At 39.3% G+C, this 25,716-nt stretch overlaps 1 protein-coding gene across 1 annotated transcript in view; it reads right to left on the minus strand.

Annotated features, from left to right (window-relative positions):
* The window catches only part of LOC134571298 (multidrug resistance-associated protein 1-like), a 111,734-nt gene that overhangs the window by 34,706 nt on the left and 51,312 nt on the right, over positions 1 to 25,716 (minus strand). Inside the window, exons 12-19 of the mRNA XM_063429474.1 lie at positions 22,441 to 22,533; positions 7,769 to 7,972; positions 6,922 to 7,068; positions 6,385 to 6,472; positions 5,952 to 6,018; positions 5,633 to 5,759; positions 4,395 to 4,571; positions 3,003 to 3,170 (exon numbers count right to left, since the gene is read on the minus strand). Of these exons, the coding sequence (XP_063285544.1) occupies positions 3,003 to 3,170; positions 4,395 to 4,571; positions 5,633 to 5,759; positions 5,952 to 6,018; positions 6,385 to 6,472; positions 6,922 to 7,068; positions 7,769 to 7,972; positions 22,441 to 22,533 (1,071 nt within the window). The remainder of the gene's footprint in view (positions 1 to 3,002; positions 3,171 to 4,394; positions 4,572 to 5,632; positions 5,760 to 5,951; positions 6,019 to 6,384; positions 6,473 to 6,921; positions 7,069 to 7,768; positions 7,973 to 22,440; positions 22,534 to 25,716) is intronic.

Here is a 25,716-nt window from a genome sequence, read left to right on the forward strand (position 1 = left end):
GATTAGCCCTATAAAACAGGACTGGTGGGGGGGTGGGAGTAGGCTGTATTTTTTCATGTTTGTGATTTCTACATGTAATTTTAATTTATTTGGTCCCTGAGGAAGTTCCAATTGGTTAACGAAACGCGTAGGACCTCTTTTTAAAGCCTGTATTCCTATTTTTATTGCTGGGGGATTTCTTTCATCCCAAATAAATTGTTTTATCTTTTCCACCACCTGGAAGTCCTGTTTTTCTCATCTACTATCGGGAGCAAGTGGAGAAAGGCATCAGCCCCCCATTACTACCGGGGGAGGCACCTTTGAAACGCGATCTTTTCATCTACATCTCGTGAGTGCATTTCATGATCACTTACTAATTACTCTATGTAGATTTACACTATGTACACTTTTATGTTTCAATTATAGATCTTTCAGCCGTATCCCGAATATCCTTGTTGTTCTATATTTTGCTGTGTAAAGGTTATCCGATCTGGGTGATGACCTGGGAGGCTGTCTTATTTTGAAATACTGAGATAAGTATATATTCTGTCACTTATATATCATTTATTGTAGCGGAATTTTTTATATCTATATACTTGTCTATAGATTCTAGAATCTACCGAACGGCTGTGCAGAGAGGGAGAAATAAATCCTCCTGCACAGCAAAATTAACCCTTTAGCTGCCGGTCCATAATCTAAAGGCAGCAGGCGGGCAACCAGGCTCCTCCAGTTCACAGTGGCGAGGTTGGCTTTGCCACAGTTATTTAGCTTAAAGGAACTCTATAGGGTCAAGAATACAAACGTGTAATCCTGACCCTAAAGTGTTAAAAACCTCCTCCTCACCTCCTTTAAATACGGTTAAATCTTACCTTTATCCCAGTGACGAGCAGGTTTGTCAGCAGTGGCTTTGCCTCCACCCTTACTCCTTGGCTGAGATCATCAGAATTGACAATCTCAGCCAATCCAATGCTTTCCTAAGGAGACGCTGAACATTCAATGCATCTCTATGAGGAATGTTCAGCATCTCCATGCTGAGCAACTGCCACTGGAGGTATCCTTAGGCAGTAATATAAACACTGCTTTTTATCTGAAAAGGCAGTGTTTAGAGCAAAAAGCCTAAAGGGAATGATTATACTCACCAGAACAAATACAATAAGTTGTATAGTGTCATTTTAAGTAACGTTTGAATTATTGTAAATCTTCCAGCAAATTAGATGTCAGACTGTACCTTGGTCTATTTAGCAGATACAGCATCCATGTGTTACCAATGACATCCGACATGCCCAATGGACAGAGATATGCAAGCTCTGTTATAGATTGCTAAAGTGATCATTTATTTTTAAGAATGCTTCGGGGGCTGTTATTGAATGTCTTGAGTGAGACAGCAAATACTTAATAGCCTGTAACATGCTTCACCTGGCATTACTGGCTCTCCTGGAAACTTTATCTAACAGGGTTATTAACTAAAGTAAGAATTCAAGATGAATTCAAAGTGAATTTCAGCGTTAAGGCCAGAGTAGCTGAATGGAAAGCATACCTGACTTAGAGAATTTTTTTACTTTGTCTATTTCTTAAATCGGAAATTCACTTTTCATTCACCTTGAATTCCCACTTTGGTGAATAACTTTGTAGATTATGTATGAAGACATTCTGCCATCACAAAAATGGTTAAACAGATGTCAGTCAACGAAGCAAACTCCCACGGATAATGTGTCATTAGCAAAAATGTGCAGATTATTAATAGTACAACAAGGTTAGGAAAGGCATTTTATAGGAATGGGTTTTATTGGAAATGAAAAAGATAAATAAATATAAACAAAAGTGATCGGAGACAAAATCGACATTCAAGAAGCCGCAACCTCATTAACTGGACATTTATAACACTCGAATTATAAGTATAATAAGAATTTTATGGTGCATTCCTTAAAGGGACACTCCACTGCCCAAATACAATAAATACATCACTGTTTAGTATATATAACCCCAAAGAAAATATGCATGCATTTAATTTAGCATTTTTGCATTGGGAGTATATTTAAAAACGGTCAGCAAAAGCTGCATATCTCGTCTCAAGCCTTTGCAAACCCTCCGCTCATTTCCCACCCAATACTTTCTGTGGCTGTCCAGTTACAAACTTCCCAATGCAGCTCATTGAAGTGTATGCAGCTCAACGAGTATGGCTCCTTTTGGGAATAATACACTTTGTCTATATACAATGCTTAGTGAATATACCCCTAAACAGAGCTATAAAGTTTCCTGTCGCAGAGTGTTGGTCTTACTTCCTGTTTTCTATTTCTGTAATTCTAACTGCGTAGTAACAGATCTATTTTATGAGTGCGTAGTAACTTTTTTATTTTAGCTGCGTAGTTAAACTGAAACTATAATGAGTACTCTCCCATTACACCTGCAAGCTAGCAATAGTATACGATATGTTGAGATAAGATTGATGAATTATGTTATTATTGGATAATGTTTCTAAGACCACCCCTGTTTACTCTTGAATATAACCTGTTACACAGCCTATTAAACGTTAGAAGTCACCTTGAAGCTTACTTTGTCTTGTCTCGTTCATTGGGGCTCCTCAGCAGCTGGTTTAGGGACAAGGAGAAACTCAGAGAGTTCCGAATTGCTTAGAAGTCCATGGCATGACAAAAAGGAAAATTCCTGACGCAGGAAATCTTTACTTACAGCTCCACTGAGCTAAACAACCAGGAAGTAATAGGACTGGTTGTCTGACTGACAGCATGGAGGTTGTAACAAGGTTAATTATAAAAAGTGGCAATTTCTGATTAAATCTGCACTTTTTGTAAAATGTAAAAAAGAGAGCACACTCTTCACACAAAATGCACTTTAGAAAGCTAAAGTACTTTTGGGATCTCGAGGTGGCCCTTTAAGGTTTCAGAAAGGCTACTGACTTTTTATAGCTGGCTGAGGATGTTTTACATTTATATTGGCTTAGACACAATAACAAATCTGATCTTGATATCAATTAAAATGGCAATATTTCATAGTGTAAAACTTACTTTATTCTTGAGTAAGCCATTAGGTCCAATGACTTGTTCAAACAGGTGTTGTCCTACATGAGCATCTACGGCAGACAGTGGGTCATCCAACAAATAGACATCACAGTTCCTATAGACGGCTCGAGCAATGCTGATTCTCTGCTTCTGTCCTCCTGACAAGTTCACTCCCTAGAAAGTAAAGTAAAATAATAAACAAAAAAAAGTGATGCAGTTCTAGTCTGTTATAAATTATTTGGCAGTGTAATCACCATGTCTATTGCCCTGGTTGACCACTGGAGGTCAGTGTTCCCACACACTAGTGGCACAAAGATCACATTGTTATACAGTATTGCAAGATTTACACGTTTTCTAAGCTACTTACTATGCCAACAACTAAAAAGTTACCTATTGGTTGTTCTAATTTGCATTCTATTTTCTTTTTCATTTATATGTTTAGTTGCTTTAAATTATGTTATTTTTAATAAGTAGACATTGAAGGTTAAGGGGACACTCCAGGCGGAGACAGATCTCAACTTTTTATACAAATCATAAAAAAAAAAACTAAAAAACGTCCTGGACCCTTTTTTCTCGAATGCTGCGCTGCCTTTGTTTTCTCTAATTAAAAGCATGCAGAAAAAGAAATGCCCTGAAATCAGTGCATTTTGCAAACACCAAAAGTTAGCAGCATCATGCAGTGTTTTTTAAAATTGTATTTGTTATATATTTAATGGTTTTAGGATATGCATTTCAGCACTTGGCTGTGTTTATCAAAAAATTTAAATAGAATTACTGCCCACTCTTACTGCAGATGATTAGCTTCCAGATTACTCCACTTGCTGTTTTGTTAATAAAACTATGGAAAAAAACTTTGAATGAAAGTTGCCATAAGTCTGGAGACTGTTAGTGGTGTGGGAGACTTGTAGTGTGAGTTTGTGTAGTGTGCTGCTGCATACAGCCTTACAAGTACTTGGAGAGAACGAGTCTATGATATGTAAGAGTGAAATGGCGGGCTTGTAAATGCAGTTGTTTATTTATTTTTCTTAAAATGTTCATATTGCTGTTTCATGAAACAAGATCCTTGCATCCCAAACCTTGCAAGAACAATAGGTTTTTTTGGTGCTTATCATATATCTCTTTAAGTTATGTTTTTTTCCGTGGCAATGGCTGATTGGGTAATTTATTGGCTCTAAAAAGGGATCCCCAGAATTAAATAAAACATTTAATGCTACTCAATGTCCATCATAACCTTTTTTTTTATAACAAAATATTATTTTTGTTATACTGCAGCTGCAGTATCTTCTCCAGCACGTATTCCTGGAAGGGTTAATTAAATGTGTGATTTTCATTTAGCCAATATAATCAAGATCACACCTGAACACAGGCAATTAAACCATTACTAAATTGGCCACTTACTTTTTCACCTATTTCCGTATTCTCTCCTCCAGACAGAATTTTAAGATCTGGGAGCAAGGCACAGGCACTGATAACACGATCGTACCAATCTTTCTTAAATTCGCCTCCAAAAATAATGTTTTCCTTAAAGGTTGCATTAGGAATCCATGTTTGTTGGGGGATATATGCTATGGAACCCTAAAAAAAAAAATGTGTACATTTCTAGTAAACTTTTTAAAAGTAGAAAACATACCATAGGATTCAAAAATCTAATAAGACCAGTAATACATACCAGTAATTAATAAAAAATGATCTCCAATATAAGGATAAACACAGACAACATTTCACAAGATGATGTGATGACCTGTATCAGTGTACAATATGTCAAAAACCTATTAAATCACTGGTGCAACACTCTAATCTGCGACACATTAAATACTATACGTAATGAAAGTTCACTTGTTCTATCGATCACGATAAAAAACATTAAATCTAAATCATAAACCACCATTTATTTTGGATTAGCAGTGTTGCGACATAAAAGCCATGCTCCCTTCTGGTACACAAACCATCCCCATAGTGCCATAAAAAAGACAAAAAGATATCAATAGTGGACAGTCCAGAAATAAGAAAAAGGGCCCACCAACTATTGGTACCAAAAGGCAGTAGAAGAAAAAAAAACAGGAGGCAGTAAAAATCAGTGCCCTCCACCAACATCGGCACCATGGTAAATATGAGCAAAGAAGGCTGTTAAAAATTGTCTTTATTGTTTGAGCTTTAGATCTTTTGTTAAAAAAAAAGACACAAAAGTACTTTGCTCATATGGTTATCATATAATTGCAAACACAACACAGGTTTATAAAAAAAACAAACATTTTTTTTTTTTTTTAAATCTTTGTTAAATATATGTGTGGCACAATCTTTTTGATCAAAGCTTAAAACAAATGCATTGATGAACTCTGGTCTTTTTCAACCTAGACAATCATGTAACAATGTACCAATACAATTCCCATGTAAAATTAAAACAAACATAAAGGATTAAGGACCAATTGGTCATGCAAAAAGAGGACATATTGGTCTTACTGTAAATAACAGTGAATAAGAGCCTACGTATTGAACAGCCCAATACAAATACGATCACATAATCAATACCCATGTCCACCGTCAATTGTTTTAATCTGACAATTGTCAGCTTTGTAAAAAAATACCAGAGTAGTTTGAGGTTTCGTGAACCGAACATTGATAATTAACAAACATACCTTCGTAGCAACACGACCTTCAACTTTCTCCATCTCACCAAGTAACGCAGAAAGCAATGAGGTCTTCCCACAACCAACTGGACCAACAACTGCAACAAGAGAGCCTTTCGGGATGGTTATATTGATGCTGCAGTATAAAATAGGAAAAATTGGATTTTACATTTAAAAGCAAAACAAAGAACACCTTATAGAGAGAATATATATATATATATATATATTTATAGTGACATGTTTCTAATGATCCTACTTTTAATTGTGAATTCTGATCAATAAGCTTCTAGAGAGTATTCTCAGTCAAAGCAATGGAATCACAACTTACCCCCTGAGAGATGGTGGCTCTGAACATGCCCAAGTAAATGTACCATCCTCTACAGTGACGTCATTTTCTTGATAAGTAATGTAAGGGGATGAAAAGAGAGAGAGAGGGATTACATGCATTATGACAATAAAAACAAGCATGCAAAAAAATCATCTGAAAAATCAGTGCAGAATATTTTGGTAGTGTATACATGAAAGAATAAACTATTTTATTTAGTAATGATATGTTTTGCACAATCTAAAATTACTTTTTTTTTATATATGGTATAAATCCAAGAAAAAGTCTAACATAAGAAGTTTGACAGCAATGTTTTAGTTAAAATGTTCTTTGCTGCTAAATATTACTGCACCATTTCACATAATTTAGTAAACAAAACTTGATAAGTACTTCAAATTAGTTTAAATTATAAACACAACACATGTATGATGCATACTGCTTGAGGAATCAATTGTCTCCACGTTTCCTTCTTCCAGTTCGGTCTCCGAGAAATACTTGGCCAAACGTTTCAGGGAAACAGAAGACTATAATAAGTAAAAATAATACAATTACTTAAATGAGCATAAATATGAGACACATGATATCAGTGCACCAGTGCAATGGCTACTTGCATACCTTCCTAGTGTCCCCATTTAGGAGTGAGAGCCCTTATGGTTGTCCCTCTTTTGCATCCTATTGTCCATCTTTTCTAGGAGCTCCATATTGTTGTTTCTGTCTGAGTGTATAGCAGAGCACCGCAGCTATAATACTCCTAGTAATGTGTCTTTAAGCTACAATAAATGTGTTTAGAGCTCAGACTGTGTAAACACAATACATTGCTCTTATTCAGACTCATATTTTAGTTGCATAAATTGCTATTAGTAAATAAACTAAAATTTCTTCGAACAGCCCCATCTCTGATTACACCATCACTTACACCCCTAAAATGTAAGTGTCCCTCTTGTAAAATGTTGGGGGGGGGGGGGGTATGTACCTGTACAGACAAGGTGAGCGCCAGTGGAAACATGCGCAATGGAATCCTCAGAATGTTCAGCAAAATGATGGTGACAAAGGCTTTCTGGGCATCAAGAACATTTTGATCATCAACTGTCAGGAAGACTCCAAACATGGTTAATGCAACCTTATTAAGGAAGAACAGACAAGAACAGACAAACTTAATATAGTAGGATTCAATTATTCCTTTTATACTAAAACATGTCAAGATTTCATCAAAGGACAAAACACTGCTCAAGTAAGTGCACATTGCTCAGATCAGAAGGACTTTTACAGGATTCTAGGATTTGTCTTTGCATCTGTCAGTACCTTGCAGCACGTCTACAGCACAGTTGCTAATATTAGAAATATTACTTCAGCTGAAAAACTAGCGTTATTCCTTACATCGATGAAAGAACTGACGGGAATTGAACAGGGAATCTCCAGGTCACACCAAGAGCACTACAATCAATATCTAGATCTATATAATCAATTTTTGTTTATTTACTTATAATAAAGTGTGTTGCAATAAAATGCCAATAATTTCACCATATACCTCTGGGTCATTTATAAGAAATTATATGAGTTTAGATGCAAATACTTGACTCAAAGCCAAGTCCACAAGTGATGCAAACAGACTAGCCAACAAGGAGCAAATTAAAGAGTTTACAAGGCTCAGCTAAGAAGATGTCTTTGTTATTCTACATTAATATTATATCTCCAGGCATAAATAAAAGCTTCTAAATATGAATGTTTTAGAAAATCTAACCACAAATCTAACCACACAAAACAAAAACCTCACTTCAGCAAAACCGAAAATAAAGAAAAATAGTCTGAGCAAAATGTACCCAAAAAGGAGAGGCCACAAATACGGCAAGTGCTCCAGAAAGCATAAGTGCCCCCATTTTCACAGCTTTCATCTCCTGGATCCTGAACTCATTAACTTTCTTCATGAATGCATTCTCCCACGCGTAGAGCTTGAGAACCTTAATACCCTGAAGGATCTCTGAAATCAGTTTGATACGGCTGTCCTTTTGTTTCATTTGTTCTTCCTTGGAAAGAAAAATAGAGAGGTGAAAGTTAAAGACAAAAGACTTCAGTTTGCAGTTTCATAAAAAACACACAGGGCAAAGTCTACACACCTCCACTGGAACATGCACATGGCATCCCTGATTTACTGGAACCATCCATCATTCAATGTCAGGGTGCCATAATCCTGGTATGAACACTAAAAGCCTGCTTCTATTAGGAGTCGTATTTGGATCTCAGCTTACAGGCAGGGCTCTCCTAACCTTTTGTATTTGTCTGTGTATATTGTGTGTTCTCCCCCAATTGTACAGTGCTGCGGAATATGTTGGCGTTTTATAAATATCAGTAATAAATAAATAAAAATATCTAGATGTTGAACCGTGTTCTTTAATTTTGGGGATTAAGAAGCCTATCGGCAATAGGGAAACCTGTAAGCTGCGTTTGCAAAGTTCAATTCAAGTGCACCTTCGCAACAAGCACAAGAACTTCCAATCACTAAAACCTATTTTCCTGATCAATCATGGCAGCATTTACTCATGAGCTAGCTCCTCCCCTCACAGCAGAAAGGACAGGAAATAGAACTCTGAAATTGGTATAAATAGATCCTCCCCCTTCCCATCAGGCAGTCTTTTTGCCAGTCCTTCACAGCAGTTCGGTAGGAGTCTGCTTAAGCAGGACAAGATTTTTCTTTTAAGCTCTAAGCCCTGAAGACCCAGCAAAGCACTATTGTAAAAGTGGCTAGCCTGGGTACCCCCTTTAGTGACTGGGGGTCAGACCCAATCTCTCCCTAAGTGGATGAAAATGGTCAACTGCATGTCAGGGTTCAGCCTCTTATCCCTGACGACCCAGCAACAGCATATCTCTGAGTAGCCAGCCTGGGCACCCCTCTTTAGTGACCGTGGGTCTGACTCAATTCCCTCCCTCAGGGGATAAATGTGATCTACTGCCTACATGAAGCCATGCCAGGGTCCAGCCTCTTATGCCTGATGAGCAAACAGCACATCTGTAAGAGTTGCCACCCTAGGTACCTCCTTCAGCAACCAGGGGTCTGACCCATCTCTCTCCCGGTGATGACAGCGGTCCACTGACCATGAGGCCCAGCTGAGTCTAAGCCTTTATCCCTGAAGATCCAGTAAACAGCACCTCCATAAGTGCTGTTTACTGGGTATGCCTTTTTTATGTATACCATCTCGTCTTTTTTATGTACTACCTGGGTATGCCTTTTTTTATGTATGCCACCTTGTCTAGGGTTCGTTTCAAACCTTCTCCCACTGGTGATGACTAATGTCATATGGGGTACAGAAGGAAGCCTATAGTTTACACAGGTCTGTCAGTTGTTCAAATCCCCATTTTGCCGCTGAAACACAGGCCTGCAGCTGTTCAGGTAAGTGCACTAGTAATTTAGATTAAAACTAGTTTAGGCACCTGGGTTTCTGTTCTTTCAGTCCCTCCCAGTTGTTTACATTAGGCTTCCTTCTAACAAATAGGTCACATTTAGGAGGTTTATGTGGTGAGCATTTAGGTAAGTGTGCAAAGATGCATTGTGCAAAAGAGTGCTGATAATGCAAGGAGACATTATGCAAAAGAGTGCTAATAATTCATGGAGGCATTGTGAAAAAGAATGAGGATAATGGATATCCTGAATGTATAAAGTCTGCCTGAATGCCACAGTCCTGAAGACAGAGAAATATCCAAGGTAAGAGAAGTCTTCCCTGGGTGACTGATGGGAGTACACACGTGTATATGACAGGGTTTAAAACTCTAAGTCCACACAGACACATTTCTTTAACCCCTTAACGCCGTTACGGCGTTCTATGCCGTCGCGGCTTTAAAGGGCTTTAAAGCCGTTGCGGCGGCATAGAATGCCGTAACGGCTTGCAGCCCCAGGAGCTAGGAGGTACTCACCTCCGCCGCGATCCTCTTCTGGGGGGCTGTCTGAGAGCCCAGGCAGCCACCCTCCGGCAAATGAGGCCCCCGGGGGCCATGTGATCGCTCTCAAAGAGCGATCACATGGCCCCCTATAGCTGGCTATGGATCTGCCAGCAGGGGGACTGTCTAAAATATTAGACAGTCGGGGGGCGGGGCCTGGCCGCCGAACAGATCAGACGTGTCTCGTCTGAGCTCTGGGATCTGGACCGGAAAATCGGTGCCAACTCCGCACCATTAGTAGCCACCAACCCAAATTGGCACCCAAACTGCCCACAAGATGAGGGCACACACAGCGATACCTCTCAAGACATGGTATGGCGACGGAGTAACCCGACCACGGCCTGGGGCCAACTCGAGCTTGAGCCGGGGAGAGACGGCTGCTCCCCCGGGTCTCCGAACGGTGGCCGGCTGTCCCCGTCCCCCCCCCCTGGACCGGCGGGGGTTATCCCGGTCCCCGCGGGCGACCACCACGGATGAGTGCCGAGCCACAACACAATCCAGGCCGCAGAACCCAGCCCAGAGGGAGAGCTCCAAAATGGCGGATATCCCGCAACCACATGGGCATACAAAGAGCAACCCGCCACACAATCCGGAGTCCCCCAAAGGCAGAGCCGACTTGTGGACCTCACATGCCCCCGAGACCAGCCAGCAACCCACCTTAAGCGGCTACCAGTTCCGACAAAGAACCGCGAGTGGAGAGACAAAAGGCGGGAACAGAGAGAGTTCCCCTCAGGCATCCCTAACGCACGGACCACACAACTACACCAAACGAGCCCAATCCAGCAGCAGACATTCGGGAGCTCCTGCCCTGAACACCAAACTCCGGCACAGAAGACCCGAGCCCACTGGAGGGAACTTCATACTCGGATCCTCGACAACTCCCACACAGGGAAGGACCGCGACCCACAGTAGAAGCGCTCAAAACCGCCAGCCGCAGAAGCAGGCCCCCGGGATTACCCAGGGCTCTGAAGAGGGCTTAACTGAACTGTGCAGCCGGGCCTCTTACAGCCCTATATGTCCACAACCAAGCCTGGGCATCGGCTAATCCTGGACACTTACTATGGACTCTATAATGCCGTACCTGCAAACACTGAAACAAACGGTATCCACTGACTCACACACACTCTGACTTACCTGACATCACAACCTGACAACTTCTGGTATAAACAGGCCACTGCTGACAAAGATGCTGCACATAAGCACTGACAATTACCCCCATCAGTGCTAACTACGTAGACCCCAGGCCTGACAGCATCTAACCACACAACAAACGACTAACTTTATGTCATGCTAACCCCAGTGCAGCAAATTGTAACTCTTAGCCAAGCTTGTCTTTATGCTCCTATAGCATATACTGATAATACTAGCGGTGAAACAGCTGGAGCACCAAATGCGTAATAATCTAATGTTATGTTAGAATAAATAACCCACTCGCAAGTCCGACCTCACATGTTATGCCACAGAGCGACACTTATTAGCTTGCTAAATTAATGTGATTTATACAAAACAAAAAACAAAAAGTGCATTGTCTTCCTACCCCCACTGTAACTAATGTCCTGAAACCTGCATATGGAATGCCATTGGGGTACCATATGTATGCCTGTAACCAATATACGCATTGCAAAAATAAAGAATAAAAAAAAATAAAAAAATATTAGACAGTCCCCCTGCTGGTAGGTAGTGTAAAAAAAAAAAATATATTAAAATGTTATAAAATAAATTAAATGCCTTTTTATATATATAATATGTATATATATTATATATATAATATATATACATATTATATATATGTAACGTCATACGTAATGTATTTTAATATTAATATTAGTATATATATTAGTATTAAAATACACTTAGAATGACGTTACATATATATAATATGTATATAAATTATATATATAATATATCTACATATATATATTATATATATATATACGTATAATTACAATAATAAATAAATACAATAATTAAATAAATAAATAAAATATTGAAACAAAATATAAAATAAATTATATATTCATATGTAATTTCATTCTAACTGTATTTTGTTATTAATATATATATATTGGAAACAGAATACACTTAGAATGACATTCTATATATATCTATCTATATATAAAATACAAATAACCGCAAATATATATAGAGAGATAAATACATATAATTACATAAAAGATTACATTAGTATACACGTAGAATTTATATACCTATAAATGCATATATATTAAAATTCTACGTGTATATTTAAGTAATTTTTTAACATAATTATGTCATTTGATTAATTAAAATTTGATTGACATGCCTGACAACACAGGGAGAAAGTGCAGAGAATTTAATTCGCAAGCACTATATTTGACCCTGTAACTCTCCAAGACACCATAAAACCTGTATATAGGGGGTATATAGGGGGTACTCAAATATTAGTGTTTAAAACTGGTAAATTGTATTACAACGATGATATTTTAAGTAAAAGTGACGTTTTTTGCATTTTTTACAAACAAACTGCACTTTTATGGACTATATTATTGTTGTAATATGTTTTACTGTTTTAAAACACTAATATTTGTGTTTAGTGAAATCTCCCGAGAATACCAGTACCCCCCATGTACAGGTTTTATGGTGTTTTGGAAAGTTAGAGAGTCACATATAAGGCTTGCATTTCATTTTTTTGACATTGAAATTTGCCAGATTAGTTATGTTGCCTTTAAGACCGTATGGTAGCCCAGGAATAATGATTACCCCCATGATGGCATACCATTTGCAAAAGTAGACAACCCAAGGTATTGCAAATGGGGTATGTCCAGTCATTTTTAGTAGCCACTTAGTCACAAACACTGGCCAAATATTCGTTTTTTGCTTTTTTCACACAAAAACAAATATGAACGCTAACTTTGGCCAGTGTTTGTGACTAAGTGGCTACTAAAAAAAAACTAAACATACCCCACGTTCAATACCTTGGGTTGTCTACTTTTTCAAATGGTATGCCATTATGGGGCAATTCTCATTCCTGGGCTACCACACCGTCTCAAAGGTAACATTACTAATCTGGCAAATTTCAATTTGAAAATGGAACGTTCTATATTTGACCCTGTAACTTTCCAAAACACCATAAAACCTGTTAATGGGGGGTACTGTTGTACTCGTGAGACATCACTGATTACAAATATGTGCATTTTGTTGCAGTAAAACCTAACAGTATTATGACATTTACAGCTAAAATGTGAGGCGGAACTACAAATTGAAAAAAAAAATTAAAATTTCTCACAGTTTTTTTTAATTTTATTCATAATAAATTGTTTCATATACAAATATTTGATATGAAATGAAAGCCCTGTTTCTCCTGAACAAAATGATATATAATAAGTGTGGGTGCATTTAATATGAAAGAGGGGAACTACGGGTGAACAGACATATAGCGCAAATTCCAGTTTTTGTTTACGTTTTGTTTTGATCAGAACGTGTACTATTGACTCCGTCCTGAAGGGGTTAAAGGCATGTGGCATTGGTTGCTTTTAGCTGTGTATTCTAGTAAATAAGCATGCTTTTTCAGAGAGTGAAAGAATATATACTGTATATGAGACCAAGATATGCTCTCTGTTTGACTGGGCCTCAGTATCTGTACATGAACTGGTTTGTACTACAGCATTAGTGTGTTTCCACTATATGCTCTCTGTGTGAAATGGTCTGAAGACTTCGTAATCATTTTATTTTCTGCAAGCTTTTACTCTGAAAAATGCACTACCTGGTCTTGTTTATAATTTTTATTCAGATTTCAGCTCATTGCTCTGGAATTGGTTTAGAATATTCTTTAGAACTGAGTACATTTCCTTAAAGCATAATCTTTATTCGTTGTAGAATGTGCAATTTGTTATATTAGCATTCTACGATTTCATCCCTTGGGGACCTGGAGTTTGGCAATCCCTTTAATATATGTCAGGGGTGGTATGTTTTTGGGTCTTAAGGGGTTAAGGATCAGAGTTCCCTCAGAGTTCCCTGTTGTGAAGGGAAGCGTTATATTTTCATTTTCTGCAATAAAAGGTATTATTTTAGGCTCATATTCTCCATGTATCTTGGATGCTGGGTATTGCAAGTATTTTAATGGGCATGATTGGAGTGTCCCCAGACCATTCTACCAGGTTTACTATTTCAGGTAACATTCACCTGCTACCTGAACAATAAGGGAATTCCCTGAACATGAAGTCCCATTACTGACCTCTGTTCTGATATTCATGGGGATTCTTCTAGGTGTCCTTATATCTGAAATTTGCAACCAATTTGTGGCTTTAAGCGGTTGTCATCCTGCATATTCTAATATTGTAGCTTGTTTGTGACAAGCATTTGGCTGATATGTTTTACATGGTCTCTGTACCTAGATCTGTATACCGTATATACTCGAGTATAAGCCGACCCGAATATAAGCCGAGGCCCCTAATTTTACCCAAAAAAACTGGGAAAACTTATTGACTCGAGTATAAGACTAGGGTGAGAAATGCAGCAGCTACTGGTAAATTTCTAAATAAAATTAGATCCTAAAAAAAATATATTAATTGAATATTTATTTACAGTGTGTGTATAATGAATGCAGTGTGTGTGTATGAATGCAGTGTGTGTGTATGAATGCAGTGTGAGTGTATGAGTGCAGCGTGTGTATGAATGCAGTGTGTGTATGAATGCAGTGTGTGTGTATGAGTGCAGTGTGTGTATGAGTGCAGTGTGTGTATGAGTGCAGTGTGTGTATGAATGCAGTGTGTGTATGAATGCAGTGTGTGTATGAGTGCAGAGTGAGTGTATGAGTGCAGTGTGAGTGTATGAGTGCAGCGTGTGGGTATGAGTGCAGCGTGTGGGTATGAGTGCAGCGTGTGGGTATGAGTGCAGCGTGTGGGTATGAGTGCAGCGTGTGGGTATGAGTGCAGCGTGTGGGTATGAGTGCAGTGTGTGTGTATGAATGCAGTGTGAGTGTATGAATGCAGTGTGTGTGTATGAATGCAGTGTGTGTGTATGAATGCAGTGTGTGTGTATGAATGCAGTGTGTGTGTATGAATGCAGTGTGTGTGTATGAATGCAGTGTGAGTGTATGAATGCAGCGTGAGTGTATGAGTGCAGCGTGTGTATGAGTGCAGCGTGTGGGTATGAGTGCAGCGTGTGGGTATGAGTGCAGCGTGTGGGTATGAGTGCAGCGTGTGGGTATGAGTGCAGCGTGTGGGTATGAGTGCAGCGTGTGTATGAATGCAGTGTGTGTGTGTATGAGTGCAGTGTGTGTGTATGAGTGGTGTGTGTGTGTGTGTGTGTGTGTTGCACAGCCTTGGTGGGGGGTGGGAATTTTTTATTTTTTTTTATTATTATTTTAATTTTTTTTTATTATTATTTATTATTATTTGTATTTATTTAATTTAATTATTATTATTTTTGTATTCTTATTTATTATTTAATTATTATTTTTTTTTTTTATTATTACTAATTTTTTTTTCGGCCCCCCTCCCTGCTTGATATATGGCAGGCAGGGGGGCTCTCCTTCCCTGGTGGTCCAGTGTCATTGGCAGTTCAGTGGCGGGGAGAGGGGGGCTGGCAGAGCTGTAACTTACCTGTCCTGCAGCTCCTGTCAGCTCTCTCCTCCTCCGCGCGGTCTGTGCAGCTCCCTCTGTCAGCTCCCAGTGTAAGTCTCGCGAGAGCCGCGGCTCTCGCGAGATTTACACTGGGAGCTGACCGAGGTGCTGAAAGGACGGCGCGGAGGAGGAGAGAGCTGACAGGAGCTGCAAGACAGGTAAGTTACAGCTCTGCCAGCCCCCCTCTCCCCCAGTCTGTATTATGGCAATGCAAATTGCCATAATACAGACTATTGACTCGAGTATAAGCCGAGTTGGGGTTTTTTAGCACAAAAAATGTGCTAAAAAACTCGGCTTATACTCAAGTATATACGGTAAGTGATGGTTACTCCTAACATTGCATTGATGTAATCCACAAGTATTACATGCTTGGACTGGTGTCGATATCTTTGCAGATAAAACAAGCTGCAGAATGATCCTATTATCACCATAGGCTCTGCCGTAAGTACTTCATCACTATCTGAAGATAAGGTCAGAGTAAGCATGTGGTTGTTTGTTTTCATAAGGACAACTGAATATCTTCTATCCTGCTTATTATGTGTGTGTTGCCACAATGGTGACTATGGTTAACACCTTTTCATCAGTGTCCTGTCTACCTATATTGCACAACAGTCTCTCTTATCACTTTGATTCTACTGTTTGGCATAATTTGTACTATTTACAATATGTTTGTCTTTGAATGCAAGTCCTAAGGTGGCATAAATTACCTACTTATAATTTAGTAATTGCCACATTTTCTACGGTGCATACTGATATTTTTTTAACTAATCTGAATTATATGATTCTTCTTGCCTTTGCTTAGTAAGATCCATTTGTGTTATTGGTTTCTATCTCTCCTGTAACTGATCATTGCTGTATGAAACAATTCATTCACAGTGTGAGGTATGGTTGAAAGTCTGATTTTGCAATATATAATCATTGCTGCAGTGTTTTTAATAACAGACTCTTATTTCGCTTACTAGGCTCTGCCTTTTTTCTGGCAGGCAGATATTGATTTGTTTCCTGTATCTACAGGTAAGTAGTTCACTAAGCAAGATGAAGCAGTGTGAATCGTCTTTTATAAGTACATCCAGAAAAAGTAGGATTCTCAGTTTAATTCTGACCATGTTTTAAAAGGGTATGACTGTCCTCATCCAACAGTATCTGCATGTTCCAGTCTGATCTCTGGAAGTTATGCCTTTGTCAAGGTTCTGAAGTTATGCCTTTGTCAAGTTATGCCTTTGTCAAGGTGCCATCCATTTGGTTTTTAATTTATATCCGAGAAGGACATTATCTTCTATTATTGACATAATAGATCTGTAATTTCTAGACTGTGTCTTGGTCATATGGAGGTTATCTAATTTTTTATTATCCATAACAAGATGTTTTTTTATTTCTTACAAGAGTTTGTCTTGTATTAATCTAGCCTTGTTCCTTCTCAAGGTTTGGTTATCATGACCTTAATTCCTATCTGGCTCGATATTTCTCCAGGATATTTCAGACATTTGAATGTAAATGAACTTGTCTGAGCAGATTTTATGACCATATCCTATTGATTACTTGTTTGGCATTGTAAGGTCTTCTAAGGTTTATGCAGCTCCATAATGGTTTTTATAACTATTATTGTATTCGAACTCTGTCCCTCCCTCTATATATACTGCTTGGGTATTCCCCATGAGTAAATGCTGCCATGAATAATGATCAGGAAAACTGAAAATTGTTTCATACTTACCGTAATTTTCTTTTCCTGATAATTATTCATGGCAGCAATACGTTCCCACCCATATACTATAAGTTGTGAAACTAGTTACAAGGGGGAAGGGGAAGGGGGAGGATCTATTTACACCAATTTCAGTTTTATTTCCTGTCCTTTCTGCTGTGAGGGGAGGAGCTAACCCATTAGTAAATGCTGCCATGAATAATGATCAGAAAAAGAAAATAACGCCAAGTATGAAACAATCACTCTTATTATAGAAATTGCCACGGAGAAAGAAAACATCAGGAATCATTTAATTGAACACATCATCAGTAAATACAGTATGCCTTTCCAACGCAATCCAAAAAATAAAAATAAACTATATAGAAAAGGTTTTAAATATTTATGAACAGTTCTTTTACGAAGAACAAAAATATAAATTTAAGCACAACATTAGAGACAGAATAGGTAGACATAGAAGACAAAATATGCATACATATACATATACATATTTTATACAAATAAAAAAGAGTTTGAATATCTAAATGTGACACACCCAAAGATACCAGTGTTTTATTACCTCTCTAAGGTCCACAAAAACCCTGAGCTCCCACCTGGAAGACCTATAGTCTCAGGTATTAACTCCATATCATGCAGACTTTCAGAATATGTGGACAAGTGCCTCCAACCTATAGTTTAAGGTATCCCCAGTTACCTCAAAGAAACAGGAAGCATTTTGAGACACCTGCAGACCATCAAGTGGGAACACGATTACTATTTGGTAACTGCGGATGTCAGCTCCTTATACACTATTATCTCACATCAGAAGCGCTGCACAGCAGCGAGATTTTTCCTAGAACAATCCCATTCTTTTGAACCGGACCAAATTGATTTTATTATGGAAGGGATACAATTAATTTTAACGAGTAATTACTTTTGGTATAATGATATTTTTTACCTGCAGGCATGTGGGACGACGATGGGCACCAGGTTCGCACCCAGCTATGCCAATCTGTTTAGGGCAGATTGGGAACGCCAGTATTTACAACTCGATGGAGGCTGGGTGGAGGGTCTGGTGACCTACCGCCGTTACATAGATGTCCTGTTTTTTATTTGTAAGGGCACAAAGGACACACTACACACCTTTTTAAACCAACTAAATAACAACGAATGGGGTATCATTTTAACTACCAATTTTAGCAAACACATGGTTACATTTTTATTTTTGGATATTTTTACAGACAATGAAAGAATAAAAACCAAAACCCACTTCAAAATGTGGACGTTAATAGTTTTATCCATACTTCCAGTTGCCATTTCTCCCCATGGTTAAACAGTGTACCCAAGTCCCAACTCATACGTATCAAAAGAAATTGCACAGATGAGGATAATTTTAAAGAAAAAGCGGGCAAATTAATCATTGATCTGCTGGATAAGGGTTACGAAAAAGATAAACTCAAAGAGACTTATACACAAGTCTCTAAGATCTCACAAAACACTTTATTACAAGAAAAAAATAAAGCACATAATGAAGGTGAAGTGAACTTACCCATTATATGCAACTATAGCCACAACAATAAGGCACTAAGGAAAATTCTAAACAAACACTGGCCCATTTTACTACTAAGATCATGCACTATCTCAAATTTTGCCAGCAAAACCCAAAATAATATTTAGGGGTGCTGCCAATCTAAATAGGCTCCTGGTAAAAAACCACATTAAAAAAAAACAAAGACCACCACTTTTTTAGATAAAGGAAAAGGTTTTTATGGATGCGGTACATGCTTAGCATGTAGGAATACACACAACAAAAAAAGACATCAAAAAATTCAAGAATTTCAATTAGAAAGAGGAATTTCCCATTAAAGACCTCATAACCTGCCACTCAAAGAATATAATATACTTATTGGAATGCCCTTGTGGTTTGAAATATGTGGGACGCACTAGACGGAATTTACATACCAGGATAGAAGAACACACTAGGGACCTAGTGTGTCACACCATTTTACCATGTCACACAATAGTGACCCCACCGAACTTAAATTTATGGGCATTTATAAAGTTAAGGGCAACTGGCGAGGAGGAGACCTGAATAAATTATTAGGACAGAGCGAGATGAGATGGATATTCAACCTCGGGACACTAAAACCCTGAGGTTTGAATATGGACTTCGAACTCTGCCATTTCATTTAAATAGATAAATTATACTTTTCAGCACAATATACACATATCACCCCCCCCCCCCCATTTAGTGGCGCATTATCCACTTTCCATTGTGAATAATATATAAATATAAACGTAAATCAAGATTATATATATGTAACACCCATAATGGCATCTTTCTCAGTACACACTAATAACACTTGCACTGATAACATACTTATCATCTTATAAACACTTTATGCACTTTGCATTTGCACTATATGTTTTTTTGGATATGCAATTGTTGTATAACCTTTCCCTCTTTCTACTCTTTAATTTCTTTCCCTTTCTTTTTATATTTTATTTTTTATATATTTTTTTTTCATCCTATTTTTTACTTTTCATTTTCTATTCTTTATTTCCTATTCTCCTTCCATTCTTTCTATTTCTTATCTTTTCTTCTTTTTTCCCCCCTTTTTTTCCTTTTTTTCCCATTTCTTTCTCATTCTCTATTCACCATTATCTGTATTTATTTTTAATTTTATTTTTATTAATTTTTTTACCATATATTCCCATTCACGGGGAAGTTGTCAATCAAGAGGGAGGGGGAGGAGCCAGCGGACACGCTGACACGCCTTAGGGGCGGTACGTGTCGGCGTGATCACGGACCACCTCCTCCCATGCCATAATCCTCCCCCTCCGACCTGCACGCATATGTGATGAGTGGCAGGATCGGAGTGCTCGGGAGATTCCGGGCGGCGGCTAAGTGACGTTCACGTGGGTTCGTGACGTCACTTCCGCCAACCGCCCGGACGGCTAAAATTACTTCCGCCAACCACCACTGCCCACCAATGAGAATACAACAAATAAAGGCGCCGAGCACCCTTACCTATTAAAGGCACATACACATATCTCCCTGTATAGGGAGATTGTTAACTTGATTGTGATTGGACAAGATGCCTGCAATTCATTAAAGGGGAAGATCCAAAAGACATTTAAAAATGAAGATTCAAAGGACCAACATTACAGCTGACTGAAGAAGCTCTATTTTGAGAATGAAACGCGTATTGGCCATTTTAAAGGACTTTTATTGAGGACTTTTAAGACATATTCATTTTGTTTTTATTTTCAATAAATTTGGTACTTTTTTAAAATCCTACTTAAGTCCTTTTTTGGAGCCTTCAAGGAATCTTCATAGGGGTAGTGCCATCCCCATTTGAATTGGTACAACATTTACATACCTAGAGCCGGGATCCATAGGCTCAGGACCAGGTAAGCACCACATTTATTAACTCATACCTGTGTTCTTCCACTGCCAAATCTACACATTGGCCCATTCTCTTTTATGTCTTTGAGAATCATCCCAAGCCGAAGTAGAAGGGTTTCTATATACAGGCTCCTTAAAATGTGAGTAGACAAGTTCACTACGATATCACTGCTATTATTGCACTGCCACTTTATATACCATCTGCACTATCTTGTATTTTTTTTTACATGTACTGTATACTGCATTATTGAACGGAATAACGTTTGGTAAGTCATATATGTGTTTGAGCGCTCCACTTATAGGTGTAGGTCTTTGTCACTTACACCGCACTATAATTTACATATCTGTTTAGTGGAATTGAGGATATCTCCACACACGTGTATAGAGCTGCCTGTAAATCATTTCTCACTTTTGAAGCACTTTGTTACACACATTCCTCCGTAAAAAGAGGTAACCTGTGATTGGTATTCATAGGTCAGGAATAAGCTGAGAAGCCAAAACTGAAATAAACAAAGTAAAAACCCTGGCCCAGATGATCTGGACTTGTGGACACTGGCATCAAGGTTGGAAACCAGTACCTGAGTAACCATGGAAATAAAGACCATTCGGGCAAGGTTATAATGCTGGAACTTTGTGGGATCTAGGCACCATCTGTTAAGGGTATTACACCTATCTCATTGACTAGAACACAAGTGTTTTTAATGATGTAGTCCTGCTTGTCTGTAATAAAGTAAAGTTGACTCCAGTAAATCTGCATGTACAAGTACACATTTCTTGAAATTAGGTGATATATTGCCAACATATACAAAAATATACCACATTAAATAGGATCTGAAGATATAAGAAAACACTGAGTAAAAAGGGATGTTTACAGAAAATATAGCTGAATTTGGAAGGTATTGAGTAAAAAACTATTTCTGATTTGGGGAGGATTTTACCAGCAGTAGTATGTCTATTAGGACCAGGTTTGCCATAGCTATGCAAACCTCTCAATAGCACAACAGAAGGAGACGACTATATGGCGTGAACAAGCCGAGGGGAAGGACCTGTTCACCTGTGGGCACTTTAAAGGAACACTATAGTCACCTAAATTACTTTAGCTAAATAAAGCAGTTTTAGTGTATAGATCATTCCCCTGCAATTTCACTGCTAGATTCACTGTCATTTAGGAGTTAAATCACTTTGTTTCTGTTTATGCAGCCCTAGCCACACCTCCCCTGGCTATGATTGACAGAGCCTGCATGAAAAAAAAAACTGGTTTCACTTTCAAACAGATGTAATTTACCTTAAATAATTGTATCTCAATCTCTAAATTGAACTTTAATCACATACAGGAGGCTCTTGCAGGGTCTAGCAAGCTATCAACATAGCAGGGGATAAGAAAATCTTAATTAAACAGAACTTGAAATAAAGAAAGCCTAAATAGGGCTCTCTTTACAGGAAGTGTTTATGGAAGGCTGTGCAAGTCACATGCAGGGAGGTGGGACTAGGGTTCATAAACAAAGGGATTTAACTCCTAAATGGCAGAGGGGCATGATCTATACACCAAAACTGCTTCATTAAGCTAAAGTTGTTCAGGTGACTATAGTGTCCCTTTAACCCCTTAAGGACCAAACTTCTGGAATAAAAGGGAATCATGCCATTTCACACGTCATGTGTCCTTAAGGGGTTAATGATGATTTCTTCTTGTTTAGTACCCAACGGGTAAAATATGGATATGGAGGTAAACGGCCTTGTCGTTTATGTTTAATTATGACATTCTATTTTAAATGGTTTATTAGTATTGGTATATTCATATAAAATGCCAAAAGTACTCAATAACAATGGAGAGCAAATAAAACACCCTACAAAATAAATAAGAAAAAAACCCTGTACCTGCAATTTTTTTAAAACTACGCCAAATGCCGTCATAAATGGAAGGTTTAAAATAAACACTCCTACACCAGCAAATACTGCAACACCTAAAGTCTGGAAAGATAAAGGGGAGGAATAACCATTAATAGTTTATATATAAAAAAAAAAATAAACACACACAAAAACGACAAGAAAACAAATCAGCAATATTTGCAATGCATAATAAATACATCCTTAATATAACAGAGATATAAATCCTCATTATAAATATTTTGTGTTTTCACATCACCGTGCTACGTCCAGACTTACTAATATAATCTAATATTTTGACTTCATGCTAAATTTACTCCCTTAATATATTTTGGCAAAGATTCTAAATGAATTACTAGCTCAATTTATAACAGGATTTCCCATTTCTTAAATGTTGGTGATTCCCTGGAAGCACATTTGTTAAAAATTGTTGGCAGTCATAACCCATCAGGAAATGTATTTTATGCAAGGTTTATTTTCCGCCACAAATTCAATTTTCCATGGGCTCCTACCTTACTAAAACTGGAGTGGAAAATCTTAATCTTACTCAGATTTAATTGTTTATGGACTTGCTATCTACAGTCTATCTTGACATATGCATACACGGTCCTTCCTAGATTGGCAGACCTATCCTCCACTCTAACATACATATTAATATTTTACTACATTTTTCTATCTCAATTAAGAGTTACTGAAGCAGCCATACTGTACATACAGCAACATCACAGCTGCAGCTATAAGAAGCCAGCCTTTCTTAAAAAGGAAAATAATAACTTTGCAAAAAAGATGCATTTGCTTTAATCCCTTTTGCTAAAATTGTGTTGATGTTGGTCATTGCACACATGTGTGGGCAGGGTGCCCGTTGAAGCAACCACTTCAGGTTGTGAACCTGAAGTGGAGATTAAGGATGCAGACTGGCTGGTTGAGCAAGTTAATTCACAAAGAACCAGAAAAACAAGAAACTCACACAAGCATGCTATAATTAGCATTGCAAGCATGCTATAATTACTATAAAATATTTGAATTCCGATCTTTGGACTTTCTTTTCATAGATATTATAGGATAGGATTACCAATTTGAACGTAAGCTCCTGGGAATAGGACCTGACCTTTCCATTTCTTTTATTTCACCTCTATACTAGGCATAGGCGTGCGCAGCCTGTTGCATTAGGGTGTGCACCCTAAAGCACACACACACACGCCGCGTGTATATGTATTTTTATATACACATACACACACACACACACATATATATATATATATACTTACATACACACATATATACATAGGTGCAGTGTGTGTGATTGTGAGCAGTGCAGTGTGTGTGTGATTGTGAGCGGTGCAGCGTGTGTGTGATTGTGAGCGGTGCAGCATGTAAGGGGTGCAGTGTGTGATTGCGAGGGGTACAGTGTGTGTGTGTAATTGTGAAAGATACAGTGTGGTGTAATTGTGAAGGGTGCAGTGTGTGATTGTGAGGGGTACAGTGTGTGTAATTGTGAGGGATGCAGTGTGTGGGGGGTACAGTGTGTGTAATTGTGAGGGGTACAGTGTGTGTATGATTGTGAGGGTTGCAATGGGTTGAGGGGTGGAGGGGCAGTGACAGGGGTTAGTGGGGCAGTGACAGGAGTTAGGGAGTAGAGGGGTAGTGACAGGGGTAAGGGTAGAGGGGTAGTGACAGGGGTTAGGGGGATAGTGACAGGGGTTGGGGATAGAGGGGCAGTGACAGGGGGTGGGGGGAGTAGAGGGGCAGTGACAGGGGGTAGGGGGATAGAGGGTCAGTGACAGGGGGTAGATGGGTTGAGGTGCAGTGACAGGGGTTGGGGGTAGAGGGGCAGTGACAGGGGGTGAGGGGGTGGAGGGGCAGTAACAGGGGGTAGAATGGGGGGCAGTGAGTGACAGGAGGTAGAAGGGGGGTGCAGGGGCAGTGAGTGACAGAGGGTAGAAGGGCGTGGAGGGGCAGTGAGTGACACGGGGTAAAAGGTGGGTGGGGGGCAGTGAGTGACAGGGGGTAGAAGGGGGGTGCAGGGGCAGTGAGTGACAGGGGAGAGAAGGGGAGTGGGGGGGCAGTGAGTGACAGGGGGTAGAAGGGGGGTGGAGTGGTAGTGAGTGACAGGGGGTAGAGGGGGCTTTTTTAAATACCTTCCATGGTGGTCCAGTGGGCGCCATCTCTTCAGTCTGCAGCTCCGCTGGGAGCGAGCTACAGACCACATGGTGAGTCTCGCTATCTCCAGGCAGAGCGTTGCCGCGGGAACGCTCTTACAGGCTGGAGATCGCGAGACACCTCAGTCTGCAGCTCACTCCCGGCGGAGCTGCAGACTGAGGCTGAATCTCCGTCAGGGCAGACTGACAGGAGGGGCCTCGCACCCGGCGGCATTGTGGGCAAGCCACCGGGCCCCCTCCTGTGTCGGGTCCTCGGTCATAGACCAAGGACCCGACATGTTAGTCTGCCCTAAGGCAGTGGTGCACGGAGGTGTGATTAGGGTGTGCCCAGGCACACCCGGCACACCCCGTGCGCACGCCTATGATAATAGGGGTTTTTGCTGTAGTGAGTAGCTACAGAGAGTCCAGACAGCAACTCCCAGCCTGCAGAGACAGCCTACAGTTCAGGGAAGGCTGCCAGGAGACATGGGGACACTGGGAGATATGGAGACACTAAGAGACATTATGACACAGACACTTCGGGACTGAGTCATGACGGCACTGAGTGACATGGGGACACTGGGAGACATGGGGAAACTAATACATAGGGACACAGACAGTGGGAGACTTGAGACAGGGAGAAACTTGGGGAAGTCCAGTTACACAGCAGAATCAAACTGTAAGTAGGTTTTTGGTGATTTTACAGCATTTTCTCTTATGTCACTCCTTGTGATTTACATCATGTGATGTCACCCATACATAATAATTACGCAAATTAGTAAAGCTGGTATGTTTTTCCAAGAAAGGTGGAAACCCTAACTACTTTTTACATACCCTTGCTTAAGTATGGAAACTTAAGAGGGATGTATGGGAACAAAACTTGTATGGACTGGCTGACAATTAAATTAGTTAAGGTAATGCTGACTTTGGTCTCTCTAACACTGTGGTATGTTTCCTTTCTTCTACACTAACTACACACAGCTTTTCTCTGTCCCAGACTATATACCAGGAGCTTCTGCCTGCTATTAAGAAGGTAAGGAGACAAGTGAACCAGGGAGTGCTAGGGGACAGTCCTTAGAAAGCACTGAGCGAGCGCATTATTAGACGCATTTATGCCAAGCTCAGGACG

This window comes from Pelobates fuscus, chromosome 8 (assembly GCF_036172605.1).
Source record: "Pelobates fuscus isolate aPelFus1 chromosome 8, aPelFus1.pri, whole genome shotgun sequence".
Taxonomy (NCBI): domain Eukaryota; kingdom Metazoa; phylum Chordata; class Amphibia; order Anura; family Pelobatidae; genus Pelobates; species Pelobates fuscus.